This window comes from Gobio gobio (assembly GCF_949357685.1).
Source record: "Gobio gobio genome assembly, chromosome: 22".
Lineage (NCBI taxonomy): Eukaryota > Metazoa > Chordata > Actinopteri > Cypriniformes > Gobionidae > Gobio > Gobio gobio.
This window is the reverse complement of record NC_137118.1, coordinates 1,189,818-1,199,817: the sequence shown is the minus strand read 5'-3', so window position 1 is coordinate 1,199,817 and position 10,000 is coordinate 1,189,818. Positions and strand designations below refer to the sequence as shown.

Sequence of the window (10,000 nt, the reverse complement as noted above, 5' to 3'; positions counted from 1 at the left end):
AGATAGATAGATAGATAGAACCCTGTTGTATCTCCTTGCAGTATTTATTTAATTAACAGCATTAAATGATCTTTCCACAGTCACATGATCATGAGTGTTTCTGTTGTATTTCTAGCCTCAGGTGGCCGAGCTTCAGGATGTCAAACCTCCTCAGCCAATCAGGAATCTCGCTTCAGATATCTAGCCAATCAGTGGGCCAGCTTAGCCTGCTGCAGAAGTTCTCATTATTGCGTCTCACTGCAGTCATGGAGAGATACTCCATGTCCAACAAACACGGCTGGACTTGGTGAGTTTGAGTTTCCCACATTCGAATCATAGCGTCATCGTGTACAGCAACATCTAAAGCTGAGGGGCAGATTTAAAAATGTTTATGAAAGACGTTTCATGCGTATCAAGGCTTTTCAGAAGTAAAGCATGTCTGTACTGTCATTAATCCTGCCTGAATAGAAGTATTAAGTTCTTTAAAAAATGCACTGACCCCAAACGCTTGAATGGTCGTGAACGTGCGTCTCTTAAAGGGATAGTTCACCCAAAAATAAACATTAGCCCATGATTTACTACACGAGGTGTGTGTGACATTCTTCTTTCAGACGAATAAAATCAGAGTTATATTAAAAATGTTCTGGCTAATCCAAGCTTTATAATAGCAGTAATAGTTGTTCTGTTTTTGAGGTCCATAAAAATGCATCTGTGCGTCATATAACTGCTCCACACGGCTCTGAGGTGTTAATAAAGGCCTTCTGAAGCGAATCGATGCGTTTGTGTAAGAAAAATATCCATATTTAAAAATGTATTTAATTTTTTTTCTATGGCTCTGCATCAGCCGCGCCATCACTTCCGGCGAATAAGGTCAAAATACCAGCGCGATCATAGATATATACATAGATTCCTCATTAGTGCCTGCGCGGATCGGTCGAATGAAGCATCTACGTATATATATCTATGATCACGCCAGTATTTTGACCTTATTCGTCGGAAGTTATGGTGCTGGGAATACTAGATGACATTCGTCTGATAAGAGGTAAAAAAATAACAAATACTGTTGGGTTTCTCGCAGAAACCGATGGTTTCGTGTCTTAAAGGGCACCTATTATGCCCCTTTTTACAAGATGTCATATTGCTCTTGGGTGTCCCCAAAATGTGTCTGTGAAGTTTCAGCACAAAATACCCCACAGATCATTTATTATAACGTGTTGAAAGTGTCATTTTGAGGCCTGTCTATAAAAAGCGCTGTTTTGGTGTGTACCGCTTTAAATGTAAATGAGCTGCATATCCCTGCCCCTCTTTAGAAGAGGGCGTGGCATATACAGCTCTCAACAATGACGGAATGCATACAGGTCTCACAGGGCAGGTCTATAGCGACAGAGCGACACGCATCATAATCTGAAGGCCACGCCCACCGGGGGGGAAACAATCCAACGCTCTCCATTGACTTTGCATTGCGTGAAGCGGCTTCTTGTCATTTCGGACTTATTACAAAAAACAGAACAATGTCTAAAAGCTGATATGTGACAAAGTGAACAGCAAACAAGCTAAACAAAACCCACAACCAAAAACCCAGACGTTTTTATAAGCTATTGACCCAAAAAACGAGCGTTTAAGGACAAAAAAGTGGAAACAGGCCATTGAGACACGTTATATTACACTGAGAACTACACACACTACAGGGGAACGTCATCAGAGACAGGAAATATAATATATAAACCTGACATTTTTATATTTGACTTAACAGTGACAGAATATTTACTGCACACACACACTGAGACACACTGATTGTCAGGATCCCAAAATGTCCCCATTCTTCAGCTGAAGCGTCACGTTTTACTGCCTTTATCCACTTTTATCTTCTTAAACTCTCGTTTTTTTGGGTCGACAGCTTATAAAAACGTATTTATGTGTTTTTTAGCTTGTTTGCTGTACACTTTGTCACATATCAGCTTTTAGACATTGTTCTGTTTTTTGTTATAAGTCCGAGATGACAAGGATGCAGCCTCACACAATGCAAAGTCAATGGAGAGCGTTGGATTGTTTTCCCCCCCGGTGTGGGCGTGGCCTAAATACGCTCTGTCTGTATGTTAAAATGGCAGTGTCAGTCAAACCTTGCGGGCCTTTGTAATGTCACTGCAGAGAATCTGAGAACAGCTTGTTCTGAAACACTGCTTATGATTTTTGGGGATTAAAATGAGAAACACGAATGAGAAGTCGCGCGCGCTCTGAGAAAATGTGTCTCTGTGCACTCATCCGAGAGCGCGCACACGTCTCACAGCGCGCAAATATTGAGTTCTCTATCAAGTCTTGCTCTTGAACGGACAAACTCACACAAAAAGTAAGTCAACATATCCATCTTGATGAGTATCCTAGCAGACATAGTCTGTATATGCCTTAAAGGGTTAGTTCACCCAAAAATGTAAATTGTGTCATTAATTCCTCACCCTCATGTGGTTGGACACCCGTCAGACCTCCGTTCATCTTCAGACACAGATGAAGATATTTTAGTGTAAAGCTGATGCTGAGAAAGGCTTCAGATAGGCCTCCATTGGCATTCAGTACATTTACACTCACAAGACCCATAAAAGGCACTAAAAGCGCCGTTACAAAGTCCATCTCACCACAGTGACTCTACAATAATTTTACGATGCGACGACAATAGTTTTTGTGCGCAAAAAGAAATCAAAATAACGACTTTATTCAACCTCTTCTTGTCTTCCGTGTGTGTCTCCACGACACATGCGCGAGAATATGACGCAGATCCGGCAGAATCCATGAAATGCCACTTTAGTCCCATTTTGAGCACTACGCCGAGACCTAAAGCACGATCAGTGTAGAATTCAACAGCTGAGACACGCGCGTCTTCCTCTGCTCGTAAACAAATCTCTTCTGGGTCATGTGTCCGAACGCCGGATCTGCTCATATTCTCACGCATGCGTCGTGGAGACACACACGGAAGACAAGAACAAGTTGGATAAAGGTGCTATTTTGATTTTTTTTTGCGCACAAAAACTATTGTCGTCGCATCGTAAAATTATTGTAGAGTCACTGTGGTGAGATGGACTTTGTAACGGCGTTTTTAGTGCCTTTTATGGGTCTTGTGAGTGTAAATGTACTGAATGCCAATGGAGGCCTATCTGAAGCCTTTCTCAGCATCAGCTTTACACTAAAATATCTTCATTTGTGTCTGAAGATGAACGGAGGTCTGACGGGTGTCCAACCACATGAGGGTGAGGAATTAATGACAGATTTTTCATTTTTGGGTGAACTAACCTTTAAGTAAACTTAATAACCAGCAGCCATATCACCCTGCAGCCCAAGACTGGTTTCCCACTGAAGCTAAGCAGGGCTGAGCCTGGTTAGCAGGGGCGTCGCAATAGGGCAGGCAAGGCAGGCACTTGCCTGGGGCCCCGCATTTTGAGGGGGCCCCCGAGGGCTGATCATTTAAACAATCAGAAATAGTCATATAAACATGCAGCGACATCTCTGCATCCCCCTTAGTGGGGCCCCCTCTCTCGTTACGTTGGTAATGCTTTTGTTACCTTGCATCGGCCGCCTTCTTCAATCTGTAGAAAATGCAGGATTTGAGCGAACCAGACGGATAACTATGAGGCGCCGTATATATGACAAAAGTGAAGCGAACGCCGTGAGAGACCGACAGTGCGTGAGAGAGACCGACAGTGCGCGAGAGAGACCGACAGTGCGAGAGAGAGACCGACAGTGCGCGAGAGAGACCGACAGTGCGCGAGAGAGACCGACAGTGCGCGAGAGAGACCGACAGTGCGCGAGAGAGACCGACAGTGCGCGAGAGAGACCGACAGTGCGCGAGAGAGAGACCGACAGTGCGAGAGAGAGACCAGAGACCGACAGTGCGTGAGAGAGACCGACAGTGCGCGAGAGAGACCAGAGACCGACAGTGCGTGAGAGAGACCGACAGTGCGCGAGAGAGACCGACAGTGCGCGAGAGAGACCGACAGTGCGCGAGAGAGAGACCGACAGTGCGAGAGAGAGACCAGAGACCGACAGTGCGTGAGAGAGACCGACAGTGCGTGAGAGAGACCGACAGTGCGTGAGAGAGACCGACAGTGCGCGAGAGAGACCGACAGTGCGCGAGAGAGACCAGAGACCGACAGTGCGCGAGAGAGACCGACAGTGCGCGAGAGAGACCAGAGACCGACAGTGCGCGAGAGAGACCGACAGTGCGTGAGAGAGACCGACAGTGCGCGAGAGAGACCAGAGACCGACAGTGCGCGAGAGAGACCGACAGTGCGCGAGAGAGACCAGAGACCGACAGTGCGTGAGAGAGACCGACAGTGCGCGAGAGAGACCGACAGTGCGAGAGAGAGACCGACAGTGCGCGAGAGAGACCGACAGTGCGCGAGAGAGAGACCGACAGTGCACGAGAGAGACCGACAGCGCGCGAGAGAGACCGACAGTGCGAGAGAGACCGACAGTGCGCGAGAGAGACCGACAGTGCGCGAGAGAGACCGACAGTGCGAGAGAGAGACAGACAGTGCGAGAGAGACCGACAGTGCGCGAGAGAGACCGACAGTGCGCGAGAGAGACCGACAGTGCGAGAGAGGGACCGACAGTGCGCGAGAGAGACCGACAGTGCGAGAGAGAGACCGACAGTGCGTGAGAGAGACCGACAGTGCACGAGAGAGACCGACAGTGCGCGAGAGAGACCGACAGTGCGAGAGAGAGACCGACAGTGCGAGAGAGACCGACAGTGCGCGAGAGAGACCGACAGTGCGCGAGAGAGACCGACAGTGCGAGAGAGAGACCGACAGTGCGCGAGAGAGACCGACAGTGCGAGAGAGAGACCGACAGTGCGCGAGAGAGACCGACAGTGCGCGAGAGAGACCGACAGTGCGAGAGAGAGACCGACAGTGCGCGAGAGAGACCGACAGTGCGCGAGAGAGACCCACAGTGCGCGAGAGAGACCGACAGTGCGAGAGAGAGACCGACAGTGCGCGACAGTGCGCGAGAGAGACCGACAGTGCGCGAGAGAGACCGACAGTGCGCGAGAGAGACAGACAGTGCGAGAGAGAGGCCGACAGTGCGAGAGAGAGACCGACAGTGCGAGAGAGAGACCGACAGTGCGCGAGAGAGACCGACAGTGCGTGAGAGAGACAGACAGTGCGAGAGAGAGACCGACAGTGCGAGAGAGAGACCGACAGTGCGAGAGAGAGACCGACAGTGCGCGAGAGAGACCGACAGTGCGAGAGAGACCGACAGTGCGAGAGAGAGACCGACAGTGCGAGAGAGACCGACAGTGCGCGAGAGAGACAGACAGTGTGCGAGAGAGACCGACAGTGTGCGAGAGAGACAGACAGTGCGAGAGAGAGACCGACAGTGCGCGAGAGAGACCGACAGTGTGCGAGAGAGACAGACAGTGCGAGAGAGAGACCGACAGTGCGAGAGAGAGACCGACAGTGCGAGAGAGAGACCGACAGTGCGCGAGAGAGACCGACAGTGTGCGAGAGAGACAGACAGTGTGCGAGAGAGACCGACAGTGTGCGAGAGAGACAGACAGTGTGCGAGAGAGACCGACAGTGTGCGAGAGAGACAGACAGTGCGAGAGAGAGACCGACAGTGCGCGAGAGAGACCGACAGTGCGAGAGAGACAGACAGTGCGCGAGAGAGACAGACACTGCGCGAGAGAGACAGACACTGCGCGAGAGAGACAGACAGTGCGCGTATTGTTTATTGTAATTGTAAATGTTTTAAAAATTAAAACACTTAAAAAAATATATATTTTTTTTTTTGTTAGATGTATTTTGACTACTTTTTTATGTTGTAAAGTTAGATAATGAAGATATATTAACATAAAACAAAAACATTTAATAGGGCCTCATTGATTAATTTTGCCTGGGGCCCCCACTCAATGTTGGTTCGCCTCTGCTGGTCAGTACCTGGATGGGAGACCAACTGGGAAAATCAGGTTGCTGCTGGTAGAGGTGTTAGTGAGGCCAGCAGGGGGCGCTCACCCTGTGCTCTGTGTGGGTCCTAACACCCCACTATAGTGATGGGGACACTATACAGTAACAAACACCGTCCTTCGGATGAGACGTTAAACCGAGGTCCTGACTCTCTGTGGTCATTAAAAATCCCAGGATGTCCTTTGATAAAGAGTAGGGGTGTAACCCCGGCATCCTGGACAAATCTGCCCATTGGCCCCTGTCCATCATGGCCTCCTAATCATCCCCATATACAGATTGGCTTCATCACTCTGTCTCCTCTCCACCAATCAGCTGAATTGCGTTCTGGCGCAAAATGACATTGGTGTTGGTTGAGGAGATTCCCCCTTCTATATGTAAAGTGCTTTGAGTGCCCAGAAAAGCGCTATATAAATGTAACAAACAAATTATTATAATATAGTCGAGAAAGACGACGCATATCCGAGCATTAGTTCTTAAAGGGGCAGTAGCGTTTACTGCTGTCTGCTTAATGTCAAACAACAAAAGAGAAGGACATCACTCACTGCTCTTGATTGAAATGCTTTTGTAAATGTAATAGGCTGGCCCGCGTGGGCCGATCAAACAGACGAGCTACTGGAGCTCAAACTGCTCAAGAAGTTAATGCTGGTTCTGATAGAAAGGGTCAGAATACACAGAGCATCTCAGTTTGAGGAGCACAACAACGAGTTTGAGTCCAAATTCCCCAGATCTCAATCCAATCGAGCATCTGTGGGATGAGCTGAACAAACAAGTCCGATCCATGGAGGCAACTTACAGGACTTAAAGGATCTGCTGCTAACATCTTGGTGCCAGATTCCACAGCACACCTTCTAGTGGAGTCCATGCCTCAACGGGCACAATATTAGGTCATAATGTTATGCCTGATCGATGTATACACACACACACACACACACACGGACATCAACTGATCTTCTCTCTCTCTTCTGTGTATTTATATGTTCTTAGGTCAGTGCCAAAGTTTATGAAGAGGATGAAGGGACCAGACTATAAGGATAAGGTGGTTTTCGGCGTTCCTCTGATAGTCCACGTCCAGCGGTTCGGACACCCTTTGCCCTTGAGCTTACAGCTCGCTCTGCGCTTCTTAAGGAGCCAGTGTTTGGACCAGGTACACACTTTCATTCTCATTTGCAAAATTGATCATTATTACTATTGCTCATAATCAGAGGTGGACAAAGTACACAACTCCATTACTCGAGTGAAAGTAAAAGTACTACTGGTCAAATATTACTCTGTTACAAGTGAAAGTTGTTAAAAAACAATTTTTACTTAAGTAAAAGTACAGAAGTACTCGCTTTTAAAAGTACTTAAGTATCAAAAGTAAATTTCCTTTTTTATGTCAATGCATTATTTTATTATTGTTGCATTGTTGTATAAATGCACGCTGGTTTAAGCCCTTCAGTGATGCTCCATCCGACATGCTAGCATACGACCACCTTCAACTCATTTAAATACTTAAAAGTTAGAAAGCTCTTTACAAAGCTGCTGTCACTTTAAGGCAGAATGCACAAATCCTACACACTGATACACATCCGATATTCCCCCAACTGTTTACGTTCACTTAAGACATAATCAACTTTGTTTACATGAATACTTTCCAAAATGAAAATTTACTTTTTGTGTGTTTTGGTCTGTTTAAGTGCGAAAAAAACACAAAAGAAAGCTCTATTCAGTGCTCGTGCTCTGGCATCTCAGAGACACAAAAACAGACTGAACTGAGCTCTTTCATCAGGCTTTCTCAGATTCATCCATATGTCTGCGCTTCTCTTTCTCACAGATATTTACATTTGGCAAAAAAAAAAAAAACTTTTAAAGAAGAAAAAAAAATCCTCCACTGACTTTTAAAGCTGCTACAGAAACGACTTTTGACTTCGAGGATCTTGATAGAAATGTAGTGGAGTAAAAAGTACGATATTTGTCTTTTAAATGTAGTGAAGTTAAAGTAAAAGTTCCCCTAAAAAATAATACTTAAGTAAAGTACTGATACTCAAAAAGTGTACTTAAGTACAGAACTCAAGTAAATGTACTTCGTTACTGTCCACCTCTGCTCATAATTAGAACAAATGTTTGTGCAACAGTCATGAATGATGCCTCAAGTTGAGTTGATGAGGGCTCAACCCTCTACAATGCGAGTAAATCGTCACTCTGGGCGATTAAATAATATTTATCATTAGCCATTGGCTAATAAATTCTCAGATTTTACTCGCCAGTGTGTGTGTGATGCTAATAATACGTTTAGCATAAATATATTTTTACTCGCTGAACACTCTGAATGAGTTTCGCTCTCGTCAAGCCATCTATACGCTTTCAAATCAGCTCATCTGACGTACCGTAAACTCTAGTGTGAAGAGCGCGTTTCTCACACACACACACACACACACACACGCACACACACACACACACAGAGAGAGATCTTACATACCACGCAAAATCGACACGCTACATGTTAACAATATTCTTTGTTGTATTTTCCTGTCAAAATAACGGAGTTCATTTGGAATTATTCAGCTTTTAAGAACAAGCAGAAGATATGCTGTTTTTTTCCGGTAGTGGGCGGAGCTAATGCGCAAACGGCAATCTCATTGGCTGGCGCTCATCTTTTCCTGTCCCTGTTTTGATTTCAGCAAATCAGTTTGAGCGAACGCTGTCAAGGTGATTAATATTCATGAACCTCAGCTCATCAATCCTTAGTGCGTGTTATTAGTAGTAGAATTAGTAGTATTATTATAATCTTATAATAATATAATATAATTACTAGTATACATTTTTTTACAGAAACACCAACAATATCTTAAGCACCACCACCAGTCCAAAGTTCAGTTAAATGACAAATATGCATTCATACATACTTTCCAACAGTTTTAGTTCTAATTACTAAAATTTCTCAAATTTCCATTTCTATTTTATTTAACCATTGATGTAACTTAGTGACATATTAAATAAAAAAATTAAATAAAAAACATTTAATTCAGAAGTCACTAAATTAAGCACATTTTACAGTGCTGTTAACTGCAGTCTTCAACAAGAAATACTATTAAAATCTCCCCCAGGACAGTTCAATTCTTTATAATATTATATTATATTAATTATATTATATTATATTATATTATATTATATTATATTATATTATATTATATTATATTATATTATATTATATTATATTATATTATATTATATTATATTATTAATTATATTATATTATATTATTAATTATATTATATTATATTAATTATATTATATTATATTATATTATATTATTAATTATATTATATTATATTATATTATATTATATTATATTATATTATATTATATTATTAATTATATTATATTATATTATATTATATTATATTATATTATATTATATTATATTATAATATGAAAATAATTAAGTGGTTACACTGAGATGGTTCTCAATGTATTTATTGGCGACAGGCAGCATTAAACCATCTATATTAAATGTTTGTTTATTGCTTATGAATTTCCAAGATTTTCCATATCAGGGGTTTTCAAACGTTTTAATGGCAAGGATCCCTAAACAATCCCTGTGTGAGATCAATTCTTTATTAGGCTTACACTATAATACCATTATAATAGCCTATGATATAATATATAAAAACTAATGGAAGTATTTATAGTATATTATACAGTTTAAATACTAGAATTTGTTCCAAAAAACATACTGAAGTAATTAAATAGATCTAAATATGTTCAAGGGGATGTGAACTCTTATCTAAACATCCCTGAAACCCAAACCACACACACATCTATTAAAACTGATGTGTGTTACTGAGGTGTTTAGAGTTTGTGGTGTGTGTGTGCCTGTAAGTGTGTGTTTTGTTAGCGTGCTGAGTCCATCATCCGTTATTTCCAGCTCTTAATCAAGCCACTCTTCTTTAAAACATAATGAGGTTTTATTTCACGTCTTTGCTTCTCTCGTTGTGCTTCAGGTGGGACTCTTCCGTAAATCCGGAGTGAAGTCTCGGATTCAGGCTCTCAGGCAAATGTGTGAAACCTCTCCAGAAGATGTGAACTAC

General features: G+C 43.3%; 1 protein-coding gene and 1 long non-coding RNA gene across 4 annotated transcripts in view; one reads left to right on the top strand and one right to left on the bottom strand.

The window, feature by feature from the left end:
- LOC307118867 overlaps positions 1–7,755 on the bottom strand; it is a 272,203-nt gene extending 264,448 nt beyond the window's left edge. The window contains exon 1 of the long non-coding RNA XR_013815580.1: positions 7,528–7,755. This is a non-coding gene — a long non-coding RNA (uncharacterized lncRNA). The remainder of the gene's footprint in view (positions 1–7,527) is intronic.
- Positions 1–10,000, top strand: part of stard13a (StAR related lipid transfer domain containing 13a) — a 117,178-nt gene that overhangs the window by 67,438 nt on the left and 39,740 nt on the right. For all 3 annotated transcript variants that reach the window (XM_079804700.1, XM_079804699.1, XM_079804701.1), the window contains exons 6-8: positions 116–286; positions 6,915–7,074; positions 9,914–10,000. The exon at positions 9,914–10,000 is cut by the window's right edge and continues 112 nt beyond it. In XM_079804700.1, coding sequence (XP_079660826.1) covers positions 116–286; positions 6,915–7,074; positions 9,914–10,000 — 418 coding nt within the window. The remainder of the gene's footprint in view (positions 1–115; positions 287–6,914; positions 7,075–9,913) is intronic.